A 26021-nucleotide genomic window follows, 5' to 3' on the forward strand; every position below is an offset into this window, starting at 1 on the left:
AATCTCTGTAAAGCAAAGCAGGGCCACTCTATGTAGGTGGAGAAACTGGCCTAGGATCATATCATACCGTATTATATTCCAGCTTTTATTTCACACAGGCCTTCCAAATGCAGTTTGGGGTTTTTTCTCATGAGCAAGCCCCCACCCTTCCCTGCCCTCTCACCAATGAGCCCCGAGTAAGCGAGCAGGCAGTCAGCATAGTTCTCCTTCAGACAGCCACTAACAGAGCGTGACTCAGGCTGGCAGTTTGTGAAGAAATCTGCAAGGCGAGATCTGCAACAGGAAGAAAAATGCATATCTTTAAAAGTCAAGCCTGAAGGCACTCTTACCTTTTACACTCTCTGTTTTTGGACAAGGCTTAATATTTTTTAACTTAAATGAATAATGGACACATTTCAGCTATTGAGAGTCTCTTTCTATGACACATCTCTTTCCAGAATCTATTTTTGAAGTCAGAACAAAAAAGTGTAACAAAACAGTAAAAAAGGAACAGAACAACAGGGAAATGCCTGCCCTTTTTACTAAAGGAAATGTTCTGCATTTTCATGCCAAGAAAAAAAAGACAAAGACAGATTTTATCATATGAGGAGTCATTTTGCCTGGATCTGAACTCTAACTGGAGTCTTTTATTCAGAGCACAGTTTCTGCTGATTTACTGACTACACAAAGCTGTATGTTTGTGCTCACAGAGCAAGACTCTCACTGCAAGACTGGAAGCAGGACCTGCTTTGGTGGTTTCCCACATTTCCAGAGTGGGCTCACCCTGCTCTGGCCTGGCCTGCAGCAGCAGCTGGGGCAGCAGGCAGGAGCAGCTGGCACAGCCTCCTCACCCCCAGAGCCACAGAGACCTATTTGTTCTTGTAAAACCTGCATTTATCCAAACTCCAGAGTACTGACTCCAGGGCTGAGATGAAAGGAAAGTGTGCTCTGCATCGAGTTCTGCTGCTGAGTGGCCACTTTATCTTCACCCACCTCAGCCGGCACATGGCCAAGGAGGGGAGAGCTCTGATTCCATGCAGGAGGTGCTTTAAGGCAGGAATGAAGCTGTATTGTGATCAACTGATCACTCCCATGATGGAAATTAAAAGGGCTAACAGATCTCTTCTGGTTATTTGTGGTTCAAAGGCCACATAATGCTCCCATTCAGGTCTGTAAAATTTGCAAGGCATTGATGAGGCGGGTCAAGGTCACACATCCTACAGTCACTCCCCTGCCCATTTTAGACTTCTAATTTTGGAGTAGTGACTTTTGTTTATTTACAAAGTGTTATTAACTCCTTCATCTATAAAAAAAATAAAATTATCTCCCTACTTAAATCTTCTTTTCTGTGAAATAGTTATAAAAATGTTCTTTTGCATCTGACAACCCACAGTAATGTCTCAGGATAAGATGCTTAATCTTTGCAAAGCCCTCTCAAAATCAGAATAGTATAATCTATGAATTTTCATTACTGCTCCAGCATTATGCAGATTTGCAATATAAATGCTCTTTTTCAGTTTTGCAACAACCCCACAAAAGTTAGCAGAAACAAGTGATTTGCAAGTGATTTACTTTATTTGTTTACATGCTCCAGAGACTAATTATCTTTGTTTGCTTTATTGTTTTACCTACCCCAGAATGGGACTGGATACACATCATTAATTGGCCTGAAAGTAATGATGGGCAAACATCAAAAGGTTCAGAGGCTTAGTTTGAGAAAGCATCCTATAAATAAACTCCATGCAACCTACACCTGAATTTATGAGAGCTGTTCTCATGGCCTTATTTTAGTTCCATCTCTTGCTAACTGTACTGACACCAGCAAATCCATTGTTGCCTTCAAGCCACAGTCAACCCTAAGCTTTTCACTCCTCTTGCCTTATTTAACCACTTAACCTTGAGATGGAAATCTGTACCCAGTTGCCTTTATTAGCTTTAAAAATTCAACCTCTCTAGCAAACGTTCATACATACATACATATATATACACACATATGTGTGTGTGTGTGCATATTTACACACATACATGTATGTGCATACATATGTATGTATGCACATGTATTTCTAAATTTACATAAAATCCCTACTTAGCTGGTGAACAGATACTGTACCTGCTAGGAGACAGGCTGAGAGGAAATGGGTCTCAAGGTATGGAAAGAGATAAATGGCAGCACCATGAAGAAAATCTGGGAAAGGAAACCCTGTGTCACTGCAGTGATTCCTCTCCCAGTCTGTAATTAAGACAGTGGCTCAAATCCAGCTTTTGGATCAATTGGGAACAAAGAGATTTGACAGGTTCCAAGGATTTTTCTAATTCTACTAATACCTGGATGAAGTCAGGTTTAGAACAGAATAGAGCCTATTACATCTATCTAGTATGAAAAACCTCTGCCATGGTAGAAAGGGCAAGCCTTCTGCATATACAGTATTCTTGTATTTCTAAAACAAAGTAGCTCCTCAGATCTAAATTTCATTATTTATGTGACCACAAATAAATCTTTCTGGCAATGGATTATACAATCAGCATCTTGATAATACTGAAAACACTTCTTGCAATCCTTTCATCCTTCTTGAATGTCCAGCTCTCCCTTAGGTTATTAGGTGCACTGGTCCAGAGATCATTAAATACCTTCCTCTTCTCTAAATGTTTCTAAGGACTGATAACCATGGAATAAACTCAGTCATTTACTACCCAGCCTGCTTAAAGAACTTCTTTGTTGTATACCCTACAGGAGGCTAAAGATAGCTCTGCTGATCTCTTTTGCATACACCTTGATTTCCACGTGAATTTCTGAAGAATTTTGGTGGTCATAAAAAGTAATGATGTGACAACATTGCACATTTAAGTTTTCAGAAGTAAAATGCAGTTCAGATAGCTCTGGTCTGAGCATTGCTGGACACTATCAGACAACCCTTCCCTAGCCAGTCATCCAAACTTCACACAATCCAAGCTCTCACCCTCTCTTGAGCTGTTAACTACACCTGATACTTATGTGGATTCATTTGCACTGCAGATGAAGCTAAGGCCAAAAAAAAAAAAAAAAAGCAGAGTTCTCCATCTGTCATAAAATACTCCAGTACTTCCAGTGAAGATCTGCTGATTAACACTCACTGAAGATCTACCCCCAAACATTTCCAGCAGACTGGCAGTGATGAAAGTGTGCTCATCAGTGAACACCAAAACAGTGGTACTGCTATTTATCTAGAGAGAGAGACAAATTAGCCTAATGAGAACCATTAATCCTAAAGTATTGCACATGAATATTAAGAAGTGTTTGGGTAAAAGAGACAATCCTTTTAGGGATGCAGATTCAGAGCAATGTGATAATAGCAGTCCTATCCAAAAATATGCACTGTATTGAATTAGTGCTCTTTCAGCAGGAGGCAACCTGTAGGTGGCAACTTGAGGGTTTCTAACCCATGACTGAGAAGTTTTGTTACCCAGAGAACAAACAGAATTTGCCACATGTACCTTCAAGTGTGCACAGTTTTACATGTGCAGTGTACACAAATGTATCTCACTGCTGAAGAGAGACAGTTTTATGTTGATCATAACATGTAGCAGGACCACATCTAAAAGGAACTATTAATTTCTTTTTTTGTCACAAAATCCTCATTGTGCACAGCCACATTTGTGATTTGTTCCCTTTTCCTTGCATAAATAAGGGGTACTGCTTAGACATCTTCCTCCCAGGAAGAGGAAAAAACAAAAAACAACAACAAAAAAAATCATCTCTTTGTAGGGCAAAACCCCCACAAATTAAATTAGTCTTATCTTAGCCCTGGAAAACCTGAAGATGTTCTGGAAAGCTTACTTTAAATATTTTCTATACCACTAACTGGAAAATAGGAATAATCCCATCAGCAAATTCAAAGAAAATCTGCTCAAACAACAAACAGCCTTTCTGAAAAGAAAAGAAAAAATCCCAAACCTGCTATTCTCTAATGCTTTGTATTAGTACCAGTAAAATAATTTGTAACAGTTAAAAATACAAAGGAAGCAAAGTTAATTTGCTCTCCTTATGATAGTGGCTCTTCAAATACTCAGCTGGATAATTCAAAACTTTCACATTTGCTTACAAATAAGCTTTTTTAATAGCAGTATTGTATTGGATCTGCATATAATTTTTGAAGCAATTTAATTTTACATTAGCACAACCCGTCGCATAGGCAGCATTGATTAGGTTTTCACTACATTTTGTTCTTAAGGTTCTGTAAAAGTTCTTTGATGTCCTGAAGTTATCTTTGATATTTATCAGTTCTCCCTCTTTAAGGTTGGTCAATTCAGCTTTAGCTATTGCACCTATAGCATTGGTGCAGTATTTAGAAGTATGATAAGAACAGTGAAGTTGCAGAAAATTTTTACAATTTTTAGTTTGGATCTGGTGCAAATAATGACCTACCAGACAGCAACACTCTGAGCCAGACTCCTCCTCAACAAGCACCCACCTCACTGGGATGGCAGGTGTTGATTTCTCTTCTTTTTTTCTCTCTGACTGTATTGTTGGTACACAGGGCTGAGCCCTGAGGAGAGAAACCTCTCTGAGCCTTGCCTTGGCACTGGTGGTGCTCACACCAAGCAAGACACTGAGCTCAGGTCTCCTGCTGGCTGCCACACACAGGCTGTGATGTCCAAGTGAGTGGTTACAAGCACCTGCCCTGTCAGGGATGCAGAGAGTGACAGTGCTGCTGTGCCACACCTCAGGGATGTCAGGTGAGGTCTGGACATGCTCACTGCCACCTCTCCTTGCACTGCTGCTTGTGTTTAGGCACCTATTTATAGCAGTAACACAAAGAGTAGGTAAATGCCAGAGCTGAGAGACTGAGGTGACTACACTAATTAGTCAGAGCTGCTCGAGTGTCTAGACACCATTTGGCAGTGCAGTCACGTAAGGGAAGTGCTGCATCAATATTCAAAACAGAAAAGAGGTATAAATCCCGCACTGAAAAAAGCCAGACTAAGTCAATGAATGTGTGTCATAGTGATAAATGGCACCATTACAGAAAAAAACAACAAGTCAAAATACTTGTTCTTCTTTCGTGGGGGTCAACTGCAGTGTCCTACTCTGGCTACAAATAGCTCCTCTATGGCTGGGGTGGTGCTGCTTCTGCTGGGGTGCAAGAAATGGTTGCAAGGGCTGGTATGTGGCCAAACTAATGGCTTCATTGTTGGAGGAACATTTCATTTTCTCCTTCTTTCATAAACAGTGAGAAAATGAGGCAAAGGCCACATAAGCAGCTCTATCAACCAGTGGGATGAAAAAAGCCTCAGAGGAACTCCATAACGAGAGATGACTCTCCCTGCACATAGTAAAGTAGCTTTGATCCATCTCTTTTTCATTAAAGAACACTATAGCTGTGTAATATTAATAAATCTTACACCTCCTCAGATATCTAAACACACTGTTGAGCACCTGTGAGCAACTACAAATTCTGACATTTTTATTTAAGAGGTCACTTTCCCATGTATTTATTAAACAGCAACCCCACTAAATTTTTCCAACGAAAAGGCTGGTTTGTGTTTGGTGGCTACCTCCTTCTCAAACAATGACAGTGTCCAGGCCCTGAGTCACTGATGCTCCTGCCCTGCTCAGCCATGGCCCCACAGAGCCAGATCTGCCCACGGGCTGATGTCCCATCCTGTCCCCAGGGAGATGTCCCACTCCCAAGCTGGGTTGGTGGGATGAGCCCAGGAAGCCCCCATCCCATGCTGCATCCTGACATCCACCTTGGCCTTTGTACCTTTTGGGGAGTGGGAAGGGTGAGAAAGTAAATTTCTGCTGGCAGAACATTTTCCTCCCAAGACCTGAATACTGAAAGCAGTTTCTCTCACATGAGCTCATCCAAATCTTTTCCAACACTGGCAGAAACCATTACAGGATTTTAGGCCCCAAATACCAGCTACTAACTGAAAGCAGCTGATTTTTATCTGGTTTTGCTGCTGTTTTGTTATTTTAAATGTCTGGCAGCCTAAACCCAAGCAAATATTTGATTCTGGGTTCAACTTGCCTCTCAAAACTGCGTTGTTCATCTGAAAGCAAAATATGGACAATGCCCAATTACACAGAGGCAGCCTGTTTGGATTGTGGAATAACTAGACACAGGAACAAACACCAGGGACCACACAAGATTCACTGAGATGCCTTCCAGCAGCAGAAGTGCTTGCTCAGAGCATCAGGCACAGGCACAAAGCCACCAGTGCTGGTCCCTCCAGAGGAGCACCCACACTCGACCCAGCTCTCTGCCTCTACCATGTCCCCACCACATTTGCCAGCATTTATGTTACTGCTCAGGCTTTTTTGTTTATCAGGGGCCTCCTGGACATTTAACGCCCCAGAAAATGGAGATCTAACTCTGAAATTCAGTCATGCAAAATGACAAGCATTTCCACCTATGCATATCTGTATTTTAAAATTAAAGGTACAAACATTGTATCCTTTCTATTCTTCTAGTAGGAAATTAATACCCTACACCCATGTTCTTTTACTGTACTTTGTGGAAAGCAAATACAATTAGTTCTATACCATTTTCTGTTAATATTATCCTTTCTCTTTGCTCATATCATCTGCTGGAGACCAGTTAGATCTTTTTACACAGTATCTGCTACAGAAAATCAAAAGAACTTAACAAAACACTAATGTCATAGTTTATCAATGTTAATTAAATCCTCTAAGCGACTCAAGATCAGGCATGAGAGTAATTTTAATTTAATATATTAGGTCTCTTTTGGGTTTAAGGGAAACTACTAAGCTCAAATGTGATTCTAAACAAGTATGATTTATTTGAAATTGGGTTATATAAATATTTATATACTACTGACCTTTTGTGTAATAAAACCAATTTTGAAAAAAATTGTGAAAATCTTGAGCAGAAGGTAATGCAATAAAGAATCAGAACAGTGATTCTCAAATGCTGTGATACAAAACAGAATTTTCTCTTTCTGTTTGCAAAAAAAAAAAAATTACCTCACATCATTTTTTAGAGGCCTGTTGGAGAGAACATCTGGAAAACATTCCACAGGAAATCAAACCTATATTAAATATGTTTTGCAGGGCTCTGTTTCCTTGCATCGACCTTAAGCATTCATAATGTGTTTCTGTCTTCTCAGCTGCAAAGAAAACACTTCTGTCAGAGCCCTCTACAAAATGACAGGCTGAATTGTCAGCCAGTGATTTTATCAGGGGATGCTGGTAAGATTTCTATTTAGTTTACCTGTCTCTGTACCAAAGCACTCCAATAACATGAACAAATCCACCAGCTGCTTTCCAGCTACCATGAATTTGTATATCGTTTGCTTAATTTCCTTTATGCTGTTTAATTCAAAGCCTCTTAAATAAAAATGACTGGCATTTTTAAAGATGCCCAAGCCTCAGTGTCTCCTGGCAGGATGTTACTCAGGAAAGAACTATTCTCACTTCATTAGCTGGGCAAGCAGAATAGTCTGAATCACAGGCTGGTAACCTAAGAAAATCACTGTCACTCTCAACAAGCAAGCCAAGGAAAAGCAGTCCCACTGCAAGTCCTTGAGCGTGCCACTGGACGCCTCAGTGTTTATGAATAACTATATTGTGAGTGCACACTGAAAGGATGTGCTTCCAAGTACCTGAGAAAGACATCCATGGCTATAATGTTCCCTGCAGCCACTTGAATAAACTATAATAGACTATTACTAGCTCAAGCATGAAACTGATGGGAGTTTGGAGATGGAAAATAATCTAAAAAGTCCAATACAAGTTCTCTCTTCACCAGAAAAGTTTCTGTTGGTAGATGTACTGGAACATCAGGTTTCCTGGGGTTATGCAGGGATGCTCTTTGCCTAAGAAAATCTCTCAGTAGTATGTGACATTCCTGAAGGAAACAACTCCATGTCCCCTTGTCAGAGGGGTGGCTCAAGGAAAGAAAGAGTGCCCAGAGTGTCCTTGCACTCAGCTGAGCAGGGTCTGTGGGCAGCCAGCATGGCTGAAACCCATCCTGGAGCTACTCTAAATACTGCTCTGACCTTGGAGTAAGACAACAAATATAAAATCATAAATACAGAAGATAAAAAGCAGAGTATTTTTATGTGGATCCATCTTTTCATGCACAAAACAGCCCCACCAAACAGCAACTCAAGAAGTTCTGGCAGCAGCAAGCCAAGAGAGCACTGACCTTATTCAACATGTTTTACTTGCTTTTAGAAGTAATATGGATATATAATTATAGTACAGAAAGCACTGATTTGTAGTGTAAAATTGCAAAACAAATAATTTTTACCAGTTAAGGATGATGTGCTGTATTAACAGCATCTTTTTTGACTCCACTCTCAAAAAAAGGTGAACACACAAGGCAGAGAAAAAAATGTGAGTCCAGGAGTTGACAGCCTGTGATACACCCAGACATTTACAGATGTTGTTCTGAAATGAACTGTCCATTCTGAAAAATATTTTGCAATGCTGCATGATGGCCAGTTACTGAGATGTACCTCCAGCATTTCCTAATGACTAATTGGCAAAGGGAGCATCATAACTAAGAGGACAACCACTGTGATTTTTGCTTGAACTGAAACAAAAGTGAACTAAATATTCAAATAATACAGCTTGAATTTCACAGAGTTCTTAGTAGTATGTGCTATATAATAAAAAAGCTTCCTTTAATGGTTTATAGAATGTGCTTGAAAAAATATAATGTAAGCACAAACATTATCTTTTGATGTAAGGTCATCTATAAATAACCTTAGACAAGGGTCACAGTCAGCTCACACAGAAAATCTATCATCAACAGTAAACACACCAGAAAACCCCTTCTGTGTCACTTGTTTTAAAGCCAGCAGATCATTAAAGCATAGGAAACAACCACAGGAAACAACCACCACCTCTGCTGGGAAGTCTCTGCAGACACTGCCACATTTACATCTCGCTTCCACTTAGAGGAGTTACTCCAGTAACACTGTAGTGATTATTAACATAATTAAATCAATGTAATTTCTATTCAGTAAACATGAGAATGCTAAAATTTGAAGATATGCATGTGGCTGTCACTTGCTCTGTTGAGAAACAAAGTTTTATTTTTAGCTCCAGTGCTTACATTTTCTTGCAGCTATTTTAACAGATGAACTGCCACCAGAAATATTCTCTCACTGGGCCCTGATGTAGAATGATATAAATAACCTTTACAAAGTCCAGCATAGCAGAATGGTAAAATCAGTTGACATTCTCCTAATTAGCACTGCCTGAAGATTTACCTACACAGAACAGGAAGAGCCAAAATCACCCCTGGAAAAAATCCACTCAAGTCACTGATGTCAGAGGAAGTACACTGGGAATGGACTTGATAGAATAGATCTGTTATTTACATTAAACACAGAGCAGCTTCTTGCCTGTAGCATATACATGGCTTGAAGTAAATGAAAAACGCATTTTGATTTATTAAAGAAAATGCTATCCTGTGATATATACACCCTTTCTTTGCCCCAGAAACAGCAAGTTAGCCAAATGTGACTGGGTGTACATGACAGATCTTCTCTACAATACGTCTAATATATCAAGGGGTGGAAACTACTCATCAAACCAGTGGATACTAAACTCCTTTCTACTGAAATCTCTCAACTAACAATTCAAAAAATCAGCAATAGCAGTACTCCTAGTGGAGCCCCATCCAGCAAAGCAATTAAACTGTAAGGACATGAGTAGTTTCAAATTTAGATCTCTATTAAAGTTTAATGCCAAATTTAACTGTCCTGGATTTCAATATTTTTGACTGAACATGTGTGAAACTGTTTAATTAGCATATGTCGTTTAATCTCTCCCCCCTGCCCCGATAAATCAACAAAACAAAATGGATCACATTAGCCCTGCTGTAACCCCCACCCTGGCTCATGTTCCTAATCTGTAGTCTTCTTATTTCTTAAATAATACAGGCAGCTTTTCTTTTCCACATAAATTAATAAAATAAGGGCTCTCAGACAAAATGAACACTCAGGGGAGTGTTCCTGAGAGGAGGCTGTAGCAAGGTCTTCTTCCAAGTAACAAGCTACAAGATGAGATGAAATGGCCTAAAGTTGTGCCAGAGAAGGTTTAGATTGGGTCTTAGGAAAATCTTCTTTATGGAATGAGTTTTCAAGCATTGGAATAGCTGCTCAGAGAAGTGGTGGAGTCACCACCCCTTGGAAGTATTTAACAGACCTGTAGATGTGGCACTTGGGGACATGGTTTAGTGAGGGGCTTGGCAGTGTTGGGTTTATGGCTGGACTTGATGTTCTTAATGCTTTTTTCCAACCTAAAAGACTCTCTGAAGGATCACATTTCGATACAAGTGCCCCAAGTTTTTGGAGATGAAATGGTCACAAGTACCTCACCCAGCTCACTGAATCATTTTCCTACAAAGAGACTGACATGGAAGGAGAGTATCTAAACACAGCCTATAAAACCTGAATCACTGGCATCCGAGTTTATTTTGTGATTGTTGTATGCTCAGACATGCACTCTTTATTCCCACTTCCAGTTCTTCAGCCCTGCAGAGAGGTAATACGGAATATTCAGCACCACAGGTTATTTTTAACCTGATCAGCAGAGGATCTACCTGACTGCAGGGATGCTGCCTGGAGAGTTTGAGCTTGCCTGACAAGGGACCTCAGCATGAAATACTGTCTAGTTACTGCTTCTTGGAGCATAAACTCTCCTACTGGTACAGCACAAAGCCAAGGGAAAGTTGGGTGCAGGACTAAAGCTGAGCTGTTTTTCTAATTACTGTATCCTTGTGTCTCTCCTGCTTTTGGAGAAATGTCAGTCACCCAGCAAGCTTTTAATCTGCCAGCCCCTCCTAAGCTGACCAGAGAGAGTATAAATGAGGGCCAGCCAAGCAGATCTGGGCACTGCAGAATGAGATCCATGCACACTTCAAAAGGAAAAAAGCAGTCTTCTTTTGCAGGATGTTTGGATTTTTCTGATTCCAGAGGGATTTATGGATACCTTATAAGGAAGAACTACTTGATTCATTTTGAGTTTTATTCAGATGGAAGAAATTTAAAGTTACCTTTGTTTCTGAGGGGGAAGGGAGAGCAATATTATGTCTATTTGCTCTACTAACAGAAGACATCAAAGTAATGAGTCATGTAAAGAAAGGGAAGAAAATAACACAATATTGCAGTATTTTCTATCTTTACTTTGCCTTTCTTGAAAGGTTTTTGCTTATTTTGCAGAGACTGCATTAATATTTTTTTCCAGGCTAGCAGTTCCACACACACATATTCCACTACACCATCAAGTTTCCCCTGCAGAATACACCAGCTTTTTTCCTACCTCCCCTCAGACCTGATTTTTTGAATTTTCTGAACTGTCACCATGCCTCACTATTACTTCATTAAAATGAATGAACACCTGTTTTGTCTTTTTTTTTTCCACTTAAATAAATAAACCTCTAGCAATATAGACATACATGCATACATTTACATGCCTGTACATACATATATGTATAAAAATCACTCTTCAAATTCAGGCTATGTGAGGTGAGCTTGTGGGCATGGGCCAAAAAGCAGACTTACAATTTTTTCTGCCCCACTTGGTACTCTGGAGACACAGGAACTCTCCTGAGTGCAGGTGCAGAGAGCTCAGACTCACCCTACTACACTGCAAGCATCTTCTGCAGGGTGAGTCAGGTTTTGCACCCACTCCCTGACTCAGTCTCCAAACACACAATGCAGGCACACCCTGCATTCTCTAGAAATCAAGAGTGTCCTTTTCTTAATGTCCTCAAGGGCATTACAGAAACTGCACTGTTGCCCTGGTTCTACACAACCACAGCAAACCAATCATCTCAAGGAGCTGCCAGGGCGCTCCAAGTGCCAAATTGATATAAACACCCTGGAGGGACTCTCTGTTATCCCAAACTGTGCAATGCTACTGTGGCCTTCATAAAAACACCCACCAAGAGCCCTTTTAACATGCAGAACTAGAGTCAGGCTGGGAGTGAGCGCTCAGGCTTTTATCTGACCAACTGAATTGTCACCAATATCAGCTACACGGCTCAGAAAGGAGGCAGCACCTCTGTTTTCCCTCTCATTTGCTGAATTACAGATGATCACTGGACCGTGGCAGGATACTGAGGGAGGAAAAGCACAACATGCAGAGAAGCAGGTGAGGAGGCACCGTAAGTGGCTGTAATGGAATTCAAACGTGTCAGAGAGGCGGTGAAAGGCAGGTAATTGCAGGGAGATCTGGGAAGAGGAGATGAAAGGAGACTAAACAAGGGGAAGAGGTAGAAGTGGGGGAAAAAAGCAATGGAAAAAAAGAGAAAAATGAAGGAGAAATATAAGAAAGAAAACATGTGAAGAAAAGGGCAAATTTCTTTTTCCCCTCTTCCATCTCCTCCCGCACATCCCTCCAGTACACTGCTCCCTGCTAATCCTGAAACTGAGGACTGCTCCCTCCTAGAACAGGATTGTGCGCTCCCCCCATCCAGGAGCAGGACAAAAAGGGTTGCCTGCACAGTTAAAACATCTCACCACAGACCTGTCTCTAGTGCTGAAGCATGAGGGTGGTGCAGGGTTTGCAGTCAGCAGTGGCTTTTGCTGCAGGAGCAGTCCACAGGACTCACACAGAGAAGCCACTTTTACCTAGAGGTTCCAGGTGTAAAGCACCTGCAGATTTTCACATGCCTCACAGAAAAGGAGCACAGACACAGTGAATCCCTTTCCAAGGTAAATTATCATTAAAAGTGTTCAACAGAATATCACAAAGGAAAATTATTTCCTTGGCAAGTTTCTGATGTTTTCAGGAAATGCAGCAAGCAGCTGAGCCTCTGTTCCAACATTTCCAGTGGATGAATTCTTTCTCTGCCCTGACAACAGTGTTTGCATATCCTCACAGAGTGCTCTGATTCCTGCAGAAGCAGACATGCTTCATGCAGAGCTGAATGGGTGGCTGCAACAAAATTAAGACTGGATAGGACAGGTGACCTGGTCAAGAGGTAGGAACACACCAATGAAAGCACATTTATAAAGATTTGACTTTCCGAACACATAGTGCTGGAAACATTTTTCACTGTATTTTCAAGGAGATGACCCATGTACTGGAACCTAATTGGATATATCATTACTATCCTTCCCCTATCCCACAGGAAGAAGTTAAACATGTTAAGTGTATTCTATTTTATTTCAGTATCAAACATCTGTATACAGCAATATGTACATTTTGCAGAAATAAAGCAAAAAAATTAAGAAGACAACTGAAGTCTTCTGAAATTAGTTAAGAACTACTTTCTGGCTATTTGAGCTTCAAAAATGAACCTCAGTGATCTGACCAGTCACTTGGAGTATAATTATAGTGAAGGACAAGAAACATGCTGCTACCAGATTCTTTTATTAGGAAAAAGATGCTGCCCTTCTTTTCTGATCTTTGCAGCACTTGAATGGATTGACAGCATTATTTCAATAAAGAATGTGTCTGTATCATTATCATTCTGGTCAGTGTCTTCTGAACATATCCAGGAAAAAAACCTCCAAGTATGCAAATTCAAGACAGATTATTAAAAAGACCAAACTAATAACTCACACTTTCATTACTCAAGCAAAATAGTATTTGCAGTACTGTCAAATGTGATAGTGGCAAATATGAAGCACCCTGCCCTGCATTTACAGCAGGATGATATTCTTAAAACATGCCAGTCAACTTTCTGAAGACTAATTGTAAGCTGAAGTGATCAGATCACAAAGTTCTTTAGAGGTTTGTGCTATTCCAGGACATCACTGGTGAAAGTTTTTGATGGCACACTGACTTTCCTTAGAAGATTTGTTTATGCTCACAACAGAAAAGAACTCTAATGGCTGCTTCTTGTTTTTTTCTTTTCTTTTCTGTGAGCATTGACAGACATGCCTGAGAGACTACAATTGTTTCAAAGCTGGATATGGACTGGGATACAAGCAGAGGCAGCAGATAAATGACAATGAAAGTGAACCATTCAGCATTCTGATGAAGTTGAAAATTAGGACTGTTTACATAAGTCAGAACTTATTTGCATTTCCTGACATTTCAGGTCTCTTTATCCCTCGATTGAGAATTTCTTATATAACAGAGTAATGAATTGAACAAAAAAATAATAAAAAAGCAAAGCATCCTGCCGTGTTAGTGGTACCTGTAGTTTGGCCAGATTGTTTCCCTGCTCTTAACTCTGCTTCAAGAACAGACTTGGTGATATATACACCAAGATAAAGCTTTTAAAGTGTGTTCAAAACTGAATGTTTAAATACTTTACACACGCCCAGCTGATATTTTATACAGAGTACAGGCAGATTCAAATCTTGCATTTCTGAGTAAGCAGCATTCATAAACCATTTTATGAACATATTTTCAGAAAACCTTTAGAACTTGCACCCCTTGTCTAAACTAGCATTATGAAAAGGCTTTAATAGGTGTAATAGGCATGCAAATAACATTTTCTAAATTACCTGGTTTCACAGTAGGCAGACCATATTTTCAAATTACTCTGCCATTTAGATACTCTCTCTGATTTCAAAATGAAATAGACGTTATCAGAGTTAGAATTACACACCTACTGACTACTGCTTTTAATTATTCTAAACATATCTGGAATTACTATAAGGACTGATATTTATCAGTGCCAGTAGTTACAATAGCAAGGAGATCTCCTTTTTCTTTCCTGCCCTGCCCAAGTCGCTGTTTTCCGGCAGGACCAGGGGAACAAATCTCACCAATTTCCTGTAAGTGCACAAGTCACAGAGACAAAATGTCTTTCCCTGTCTGATAGGCTGGGACAGCTTTGGTGCCAATTCCTCCTCTCCATGACAGCAGGGAGGGAAGGTACTAAACCACCAGCAGTTTAGAGAGCCCAGGAGGTTGTAGCACAATGTGAGGTGACTCTCAGCAACACACCAAGCTTGCTTTACCTCCACAGGACCTAAATGTTGCCCACACTGAGTCTGCCCCAGACCCTGTAGGCATTTGCCCACCCATTCCAGTGTTGCCCCTCACCCTCACAGCCAGGTCTCACCGAGCCTTGGAAGAGCTAAAACTTTTTAGTTTTTTGATTCTGATGTTCTAAAGCAAAAGAAGCTGCTGATCATTTACAAATGAATCCATTTTTCATTTCAGTGCTCGCTGCAGCTTCGGGCAGAGATTTTACCAAGCCTTCCCCTGCAACACTGAGATGGAGAAACCCAACACCAGACTCATGAAGTTAAACAAAATGCCATAAAAAACTTAACTGCTGAGACAACATTAGCTGACCAAAGAAAAACACAGTCATGAGAGAAGTAATAGCATTAATTTAACAAGTTAATTCCAGAATACTACAACCCAAATAACAGGGAAAAGTCTCTCTATAAAATCCTCTCTCCAATTTCACTGGCACTGTAACACACTGACAGTTTGGCAGAAAACACTGTAAAGATACTGTAACTCTACTAATTAACAGGACCTGTGTATAGGGAAGGCAATACATAGAAGAAAAAATACTAATGGAACAACATGGAAATAGAAAATGGATTGTTCTGAGGCTTTCATAAACTGCAGCAGCATCAGCAATCAAGGTGGTGAATGCAAGTCAGACTGCTCTGATTTAAACCTGCTCCTGTGGTGGCCACAGGAAATGTGTCCCCAGATTCCCCCAAAGCCATGGAGGACAGGGCACTGCTCACCTCCTGACCTCTGAACAACACTCAGGCACAACTGAAGTGCTACCGCAAAAAGCTTAAAACCAGCAGTGGAAATCTCATAAACAAACTTCAAAGTAAATATTTTACCAGGCATAAGTAAGTACTTATTAAGATTTAGATTGTATCTTCAGTGTCCTTGACATTTTACAATAGTGTTTATCTCCCTTGTTTGCTAATTCACAGAATTGGATAATCTACAAGAAATTTACACATTAGAAACGAGCAGGGTTCTCGGGCAAGACTTCATAAATATGACATTAGCACAACAATGCCCTAATATAAACATACACAATGCTAAGTGGGAGCAAAGCATTTCCTGAGAGCAGAGGAGGGCCTGTTTGCCACTGAATGAGCTCTGTGTGAGAACCTGCAGGGACCCCAGGAGGGGAAAGGACCCCAGCCTGTCCTGTAGAGCAGGGCTCTGCACTGCCAGAACACTCAGGGAAAGAGGCTGGGAATTAGGGCAGTGAATCCATGACCCCTGGGCTGAGCCAGCCCAGCACTCTGCTCAGGGGAGGGGAGATGAGACAATTTCAAAGCTAAACAGCTCTATGAAGATAGTGGGATTCTGTCTACAATGTGGACTCCTTTTTTCCCAATGAATTAAAAACACATGAGTAGTCTGTGCATTGTGACTATTTATGAAGTCCAACATGAAGCCTGTATTCCCAATTATTAGTACTAACATGTACAATGAAAATAAATCCCATTATAATAAAAATTCTATTTTTACCTGGTCACTAATGGGATATAAAAATTGTTTAGACACATTATTTCATAGAGACACACAATGTTTCCAACAAAAATCTGTAAAAATTAAACTGGGGGTTTAAAGACTCCTCCATAATGCAAGGGAGTAGCTGTGACCAGTTTTGGAGAAGGCACACACTGTAAGCAAATGAGGGCTTTTGTTACTCTGTTAAGGATGTCAGAGGCATTTGCTGTTTTTCCCTGACTCATCCTTTTCCACAGTGGGTACTCCGACCCTTAGTCCTGGCAAATCCATCAGCACCAAAAACTCCTCCGTGGTACCTCATTAATCACTCCCCTGCCGTGTGCTATCTTACCTGCAGATGTAATTCTTCTTGCAGGACTCTTGCAAATTCAGGCAGTTTGGTTTCTCCCTGTCCTCATATGAGCACACAGGAACAATAGTCTGCCGCCTCCTCTCAGTACAGGCTACGTCTCGACAGGAGCAGAAGAGCATCCCGTAGCTGTGCTTGGGGGGGACCTTGTCAAAAAATAGCCGGAGGGCCTTATGACACTTCCGCTTGTTACAGATCTCATTGGACGTGCTGCTGGTGCAGGGGGTTATGTAAGCAGATCTGAACCTCTTGCAGGTATCATTTAGGTTACAAGCTTTGGCTGCATCCAAGCAATTGTTCCCCTTTGAAAGTACTGGCTCCACTAGAAAAAACAACACAACAGCAGTGAGAAAGGCGTCACATTTACACTTTGTGCTTTGTGGTTATTTCACTGTTAACGAGATCCTGAATACATTTATTTGTTACATACAAAGCTTTCAGTGCCTGGAACTGGGACCAGTCCTTCTGTTTCTCGGGGTATTGGTTGAACAAGTGAACAAGAGCATGGGCATGCCATGAGGGCAGAATGCTGGTGGATCAATGACACTCTGGGCAGGCTGTACTTCATCTTCTTCATGCAGGGGGACTATTGGGTAAGACTTGGTCTCACCAAACAGCTCTCAAAATCCCTGGTAAACTGGAAAGCATACATCTGGCATAAGAACACAGTGACAACATGGGCTTCTAACTCTGGTTTTGTAAAGCTCTGAGATTTCCCAGTTCTTTCCTTTGAACAAGTTAAATTACATGCCATGCCTACCCCAGGTGACAACATTTAAAAGTAATCTGTGTACTGTGCAGAAAGTAAAATAGACATGCCCATTTTTTGAGGTCTGAGGACGGCCCACCCAGATAAGAAGGAAATCAGGTGCAGCCTCCTGTCTGGGAGCTCTCTAAGGCCACCCAGAAGTTCCATGCTTAGGTAAAATACTGTTGTAAGGTCTACAGATGACACCTGAACCCTGGAAAATATATACACTTCACAAGGTTTGAAGAAGCTGACACAAAATTAAAAAGTAACTGTGAAAGAAACATTTTAAAACAAGGATATCCCTTTCTCTCTTACACACACACACACATACACACTACAAGAAATTACAGGAAAAATTAAACTCAGATATAAGTTAAAGCTATAATTACACATTAATTTCTCAATACATTATCCAGATATTAAAACCCAGTAGATGTTTTGCTTGAAAACTAAGGCAACTGGCATTAGACTGCAAAATTCAATTAAGAATAATTATAATGCTGCTTTGGATGTTAGGAATGTCAACATCAGAGATCCAAGAAAATGCATTAATTTCTCACTGCTACAGAATGACAAAACATTTTAAATGATCCAGAGCTCTAAATTACTCTTACAAAAAGCTTTTCTTCCTAAATCTTTCACCTTTACCCAGAAACTCAATGCAAGGTCCTTCTACAACTCACTGCCACTCATCTCCATTCTACCATGCTGTCTGCCATTCCAGATCAGGATATCAACCTTTTCTCTTTTTCCAGAGGAAAAAACACGGAGCAGCTTGGCTGAGAAGCTGCACGGAGGTGCTGCATTTGCTGGAACACACTGTGCCCAAGATGGGCCATGGCTGCTTGCACACACTTCCCATTATTCAAACAGATCACCTGCAACTGTCCCATGCATCTTACCTACCCAAAAATAAACACACAGCTAAGGAGCATGAGATCTGTGCTTCACTCTAGCAGTGTGTTGTAGCTGTGTTCAGTGTGTTTGCACATTTAACCTTTGTAATTTAACAATCACACTCCAGGTCCTTCCCGATCTCAGCTGCTTGCACAACAAAATGACAACTTTTGCATCTCCTCTTCATAAATTACAAAACTGTAAATATGCAACGTTTGACTATAAATTAAGAGCCCAGCCTTTCTTGTAACAACAGCCTACAATAGATTATGCAACACCAGATGCAGAAGAGATGAGACGGCCAAAACACAACCCTCTCATAAAATTGTAACATTTTTAAATAAAATGTTGTACTACATTAGTATACAACTATAATATTAACTATGAACTCTCAAAGTTTTTTTTTTTTAATACAGTATATAGAATTATATGTTTAGTACAAATATAATTACTATGTAATCTGCAGGGCATATAATTATGCAATATATGAATAGTATATGCTAATTACTATGTGATTGCAGAGTAATTACATGGTTATTTGTGCCTGGGAGTCAACTGCTGAATTCCACTATTTAAAACAAAATTCTGTGGAACAGCTCCGAATGGGGTACTGCAATATGAACAGACTTCAGCTTACAGTATTCATATATGCTGCTACAGAATTAAAAAGCACTGTGAATACAAGCATCTCAAAAATCAGAAGGGACAGGTTAATCAATCTTTTTTTAAAAGGCAGAATATAAGCCAAGTCACTGACAGCACAAACAGCAGTGAGAGTTATCTTGGGTGAAAGCTGAATTAGGTGCAAAGTCTTCACAAAGTATAGTTATGCATATTCATACCTGTAATTCAATTTATATCTGCCCAACACTCACATTCCTCTACACATCAACTCTGAATACAGACTGGTTTGGGGGATTTTGTATTTTAAACCAGCCCTGGCTGTAACCTGCCCTTTGCCTTTTCTGTTTTGATACATATGTCTCTAACTATTGTTTCTGGCATACTTGTAACATTATACAAATTATTTTTATCTTTTAAAAGCAAGACTAAATGTAGAGGAGGTGCATCAACTGCATCTGAATTAAACCAGACTGTCTAAACCAACTCTTCTCATTAATATCAACTTCTCTTAAGCTTTTAAATCACATCTGAATGCAAAATGGAAAATCTGCAACACACTTGATGCTTTGTTTTCATTGCAAAAGTGAACAATTTGCAACCCCTAGGTCCTGGGTAACTACAAACAGTTAACAACACTGGGAGTGTTCCTGAGGATTACTTATGCAGCAGTAATTTATAAGGTCAAAATTTCACCCAGCTTCTGTTCTGCAAAGCTTAAATTATTAAGACAGGCAGAAGTTTGGCTCTTACCAGGTAGTGACTACTTTAAAAGCAAATGGATCTTATCCAGAGCTACTTTTCATGCCAGAATCCTTTGGGAAAGGCTTGTGTAAGGAGATCCTTTTTCAGTTCTCCCCTCTCTTGGGGCATTAGGATATGGACTGGGGGCAGTCAGGGCAGGAGCCTGGGATAAGTAAAGATTTCTCTGCACCACATTTCCCAACCCAGAGCTTCGTCTCCCAAATCCGCTTTGCCTGGGCCCATTCTGCAAACCTCTGCCAAACCACAGAGCCCCAATCCCCAGAGAGCCCGTGGGAAGTCACTTCTCACAGGTGGTGAGTGGCGCTGGTGGCCGTGAGCGAGGCGCGGCTCCTGCCTGCAGCACGGGGCCCGGGAGGGCTGAGCTGGGAGCACCAGGATGCTGCTGCCTCCCAGCAGGAGCCTCCACCCAGCAGCTGGGGATGCTGCCCTGATGGAGAGCAGGCAGAGGGATGGCAGAGCCCAGGCAGAGCCAGGAGCTGTGCCTTGGTGGCACAGCTAAAGCCCATCCCAGCAGCAGCTGCTGCACAGCTCACACAGACTGGGGCAGGACCAGGGGGCACTGACTCTGACTTGCCTGCCCCTGCACCCCCAGCTCTCCTACTGCACGTGGAACATGTGTGGCATGTTTTCTGACCAATTCTACAGGTGAAAAAGCAGTCCTTGGTCTGCAGTGCAACCACATTGATGTTTGTTACCTCCTGCATGCCTCTACCCTGGCCCAACACTGCTACAGCTGTCCTGGACTCAATCTCCCTCAACCACAGAAAGAAGAGAGCCAAAAGGCCCTGTCTTTTATCCAGAGGTGCTCCTAAAGTCTTAACAGGGCTTCCTCTACCCTGTTTCACCTTTCTCATGCTTCATCCTCTTTCACAGTCTCTCCACCTTCATCCTTCATTTTCCTTGCACCTCAATTTCTATTTCATTTCTACCTACTGTGTCTCCTCAACTCCTGCTAACCCAGCCCATGATACCCAAAAAGGGACTCTCAATGGGTACTGGGAGATTCTTATTTGTGCTCCCACTAGACAGAGGGAACACAAGGAATATTAGTTGTTCTGCAAGATTCTTATTAAACAGCAAAATGCACATTTAGTTTTCAATTTTCTTTCAGCATATAAAAAACAATTTACTGAGGTTGTCATTAAAATTACCATTACTATTTGCAAGTAATTAGCATTAGTAGGTTTTCTAGTGGATATAGTAAAGGGAATGCTGTAAAGAGAGCAATAAATGTTAATGTGATGGAAGGCAATATTACAAAGTGATAGAGGTGACCACATGGGTATGGGCCTACTCCAACACAGGTGCAGAATATGGCATATAGAAACCAAAACCTGACCAAAATTAAGAAGAGAGTCATGATCCCACTTAAACAGAAGTACTGCTCTGGGGTTCACCAAAGTATTTTTGCTTTGTAAGAAGAGCAGATGAAAAAATAAGGAAAACATAGCAAATATTGTCATCTGGATTAAATTAAACTACTGTTTTCCTGGAGAAATTATTTCTAATTCCAAATGGCAGGGAAAAAAAAAAAAAGAAAGAGTCATCCCTAAAAAAAATCCTGAGACTGATAGTGTTATTCTGAAGTGCTACTTCTCTTCTGCTCAGCATTTACTCAAGAGCTGGCCTATTTCCAACCTTTTCCATAATCTTAATAAGCAGGTGACTTAGTTTTTAAATTAAAGCTAATATATTATCAGCTATGACCAGAACTTTCAGAATACTACCACATACAACAAGATTCACGTTGATAATACAGTTGATGGCACCAGGTGCCAAAGATGAGACTGATGCCTGTGAAAGGTACAACCAAAGCTACAGCAACAGAAACATCTAAACAAACTAAACTGCCTAAAATGACACTTCAGCTTCCTACGACCAAAGCAGGAACATTTCACCTTCCTGGTTAGTAATTAAGTCTTTGCTCAGACAAATTGCCTAGGTCCCTAGAATTCTCTTCTGAATACCCCCGTAAATTCACAGGAGGAGGTCAATAGTGTCTCCTGTCCAAGCCATTTAGAGATTAGGAACAATCACGTTGCTTAGCATGAACCAACAGGCATGATCCGGAAGTGTTCATCTCCCATGTTATGATTGGAAGTGTTCAGCTACTGTGTTATGCACAGCTGCTGTGTCTGAAGTCTTTCCCAACACACCCTGGCCTTCGTTTCTGTGAGGCTCCGCTGGTGAATCATCAGCAGGGATCTTGCAGACTTTGGTTCAGTGCCTTCTGTGGCATCAGAAACTCAGAAACACCGTTCTCATTTCCCAGAAGGGCTCTCAAACCATCTCACTGCAGAGTGTTCTCAACAAGGAAATGGTGCATATTGCAAAACAAAGAGGGAGCAAGATGCTTCAGCCCAAGAATGAGAGCTCTCACTGGGAGGCAGACTGCTGGCTGCTGGCCTGCACCCAGGCAGGAGAGTTACTTCTCTTACAAGAGCAATGACTGGAAACCTTCCCTGAAGAAGACTCTATAAGCCTGCAGAGGCATGATCCCACTTGTACTCCCTACTTCTAATCCCTTCAAAAAATACATAACCCTTTCTATAGCACACCTCATTGCCTTCCTTCCAGACCAAGGTACTGCCAAACCCACAAGAAGGGTACCCTCCCAGGCTTTCTGAAATCCCACAGAGATGAGCAGAGAGCAAAGACATCCCACTTCCTCAAGGACTGTTCTCATCACTGCCTTGGTGACTGAAGCTCCACGACCCCTTGTGCTGGGTGCCCATTACATTCCTGGCTGTCTGCTCCCAGGAGCACACACTGACTGCTGCGTGGGCAGATGCTCCTGCCTGAGGCTGGGAGTCTGGCTCCTCCAGTCCAAACCCTTCCAAAAAAGCTCAGCTTCTGTATTTGCAGACACCTTCCACTAAACCAGGTTGCTCCAACTTCATCCAACCTGGCCTTGGATATTTCCAGGGATGGGCCATCTGCAATCTGTTCTAGTGCCTCAATACCCTAACAGTTAAGAGACTCTTGTTCCTTTTTTTATTTGTTTGCCATTTGTTAAAACTGTTTTCTCTGTGTACTTTATAAAGATTCTAAGCATCTTCTAAGGACTATAGATACCACCTCAAACCAGAAGCTTCTGACTTTTAGGTGGACACATTTATCTCTTGGTCTGCTCCTGGAAGTTAAATTCTATTAATAGAGCCACATTCTCTAAATGCTGCATTTTTTATTGCCCAAGTTCACCACTGGATCTGGGCTCTAATACTCGACAGAGCTCTTGCCTATATTTTGACTTAGATCCTGCTTTAGTTAACCATTGCCTGGTGCATTTCATAGACACTGCAAACAAAGGTTGCAGTGAAATTACAATTCCTAAGCTGCATATGTATTGATTAAAAAGGGGGAAATTATATCTTACTATTTCCTTTAACAGTTTTAATTCTTTACTGGGGAGGAATGGGGAAAAGCTGAGCAGAAAACTCCAGGGTGGCTGAGCCCTGTGGGTTGGCTGAGGGACATCTGCTCAAATTACAAGTTACGCAAGAAAAAAAGTCTTATAAACCTACAGTGATCTGGTTTAAATTTTAGTTCCACAAGAGCAGAGAGGGAAAGGAAACCCTGCTCCCCAGTGTTAACAATACTGTGGCATACAATGCTGAAATTCTGTCTTCACTCAAATATCCTGATCTATCACCTTTCACTTCTGTTACAAATCTAATGACAGGTTATGCCAGGGTCCCTAAGTTTCCACATGGCACTGAAGACAGAAGTTCTAAATTACATTTATGCCAGCACAGTTATTTTGTTCACTGCAGCTATTCTGAATTTTTAATAATTTAAGTTATGAATTTGGCTCTTTAAAGCTACTCTTACTTCTGTCCAAAGTATCTCACTTAAAAGGCAGAAACACATTAATAAAGTCAGAGACTTGATAAACAAAGAAACTACAGTCGCTGCAAACTGATCCAGTCACTGTTTCTCACATTACTGCACCACTGATTTCAGTTCTACCCTGAAGACCTTAAGGGTGTAAAGATGATTTTAACCTATCCACACTACACTAACACGGGGATGGATTATGCATGACTGGGGCCATGTACAGCATACAATTTTTTTTGTGAGGGATTCAGTCATTCCACACACAATTCATGCTCTGTACTGAGTGAGAGGCTGGGTTTGTGATGTGGAAGGCTATCACCACAGTTTCAGCTGAGTTCTTCTAATTAATTTCCCCTTAAAAATAGAGTGAAAATGTGTTACTGCATATGCTCTCATCTTATACAGTTCAGTATTTTATTATCAGCTAAATACTAAGTCAACAGAATTAGGAAAGAACCAGCAGACATGGAAATAGAGAATAAACCTGTGAAAACATTCAAACCTACACGGCTGCCATGAGAAGTGATTTACTGCATGCAAGTTCTCAAGACACAGTGAGGGACTGTTTTGCCAAAGTCATGCCAATTTACAGGGCAACTTTCAGCATTTCTTTTTATTACTACAGAATTGAATTCACAACTTGTTTCCTCTTTTCCTCAGCCTTGATTAATTACCATGTTAACATAACTACTATTCTCCTGCTTATAATGGGCTCCCTCTAAAGTGCTGCCCCAGCAAAATAAGCCAGGAGAAAGCTTCTAGCTCTTTGCTCTAGCACTGCAATCCTTTCTAATCTCACTATTTTTCAAATTTATGTTCCATTCCAATAAAGCTTGTGTGAATATTACAGCAAATCAGATAATACAAGGTTATGACCCTTGTAATTGATCCTTCAAGGTTCTTTTTGCCCTTTTTTTCCAGTTGACGTGGTAAAAACCACATTTAGCTGCGCTTGTTGACACTTGAGAATTCACTTTGTTGGTCATATACACTGTTTCAGAGAGATCACGTTACATAATGATGTATTTCTAGGGCTTCATTTCTTCTATACCTACAAGCCCATTAAGCTGTAAGCAAACCTCCCGTGGGGCTGTAAGACTGCAAGTATCAAGGGGGCAATGCTCCCATCCTGTTCAGAGGGAGCACGGCTGGAAGAGTGTATTATGTGAGGACACAGGGTTAAACATTACCTACTGCTTAAATAATTTCAAATAAATAAAAGCAGCTTAAAATAAAAAAGTTAAATTTCCATTTATAGAAAAATAGACATTTAAATGAACACAGATATCCTAGCACTAGGAATCGGTTTTCTGGAGCAATGGTTTCTGTATCACATGACCACTGGAACAAAGTGATTAATTGGACTGTCTCAGTAAATGCAATCATTACACTTTTAATTAACCTTTTCAACCTCTTCCACCTTTTCGTTTTGTTACGCATTAGATTTTTACAGTTTTCCAGTTATTATGCCTGACTACACTTAAAACAATGTGGAGCTCAGTAAGAAAGATAAGAAGAACAATTGAAACAGCCCTTACTCTTCGTAACAGGAAAATACCACTGATACTGTCATCCTCTGAGCAGTTATAAATCCGGTGGAGGACAGACATTCTGAACTCTGTGGCTACGTTCCCACCTAATTTTTGTTTTGGCAGCACACTGTTATTTAATGACTCTGGCTACCAGGAAACTAGCTTTTGAAAATTCTTTCTCAACCTAGTTATAATTACTCCATATAAATCATACAATGATCAATTATAATAATCTTAGCTTCATCCATTATTTAAACTTAGCGTTTGAATCTACACAGCAGGAGTGCAGGAAATTCCAAAGTCCCTTCTCTGCTCTCTCACAACTGCTTTACTCCTGAAGCCATGCCAGCTACAGAAAAGAAGGGCCAGATATGCTCTTATCTATGACATCCAACCCTGAAATAACCACAGATCCCAGACAAGCAATGGTTTCTGGTTTGGTTTTTGGCTTGGTTTTTTCTAACCACAACATTTTACACTTGCTGAAACTAAATTCAACATGAGATTTTGCTTTCTTGACGTTGGTGGACCACAATCAGGGGAGTTATCTGCAATTACATACAGTGACAGCATGAAATATTCTTACTTTAAAATGGCCTAGGTCTTCCTCACATGGATGCATACAGACACATTTGTACACACATGTATATATGTACTAGAATACTTCAGTACTATTTGGCTTTATGTGTCATTTCACAAGAGCTGGAGGGAAAAAAATCCAAAAGTTTCTGTCTAATTTCAGGCTGATCCTAAGATACCTGAACTCGGTGTGATATGAACATTAAGTATGATGGAAGGAGGAAAAAAAAACTTAAGAAGAAACAATCTTTCATGAAGCATCAAGCAAAACATCCAAACCTTTTTCAGAAAAACTTAAGACATTTAACTGGATTTTGAAATAGTAACAAG

General features: G+C 40.7%; 1 protein-coding gene across 1 annotated transcript in view; it reads right to left on the reverse strand.

Moving 5' to 3' along the window:
• GFRA1 (GDNF family receptor alpha 1) overlaps positions 1 to 26021 on the reverse strand; it is a 137469-nt gene that overhangs the window by 38680 nt on the left and 72768 nt on the right. The window contains 2 exon segments of the mRNA XM_064431414.1: positions 164 to 273; positions 16692 to 17031. Coding sequence (XP_064287484.1) covers positions 164 to 273; positions 16692 to 17031 — 450 coding nt within the window.

This window comes from Passer domesticus, chromosome 8 (assembly GCF_036417665.1).
Source record: "Passer domesticus isolate bPasDom1 chromosome 8, bPasDom1.hap1, whole genome shotgun sequence".
NCBI lineage: Eukaryota > Metazoa > Chordata > Aves > Passeriformes > Passeridae > Passer > Passer domesticus.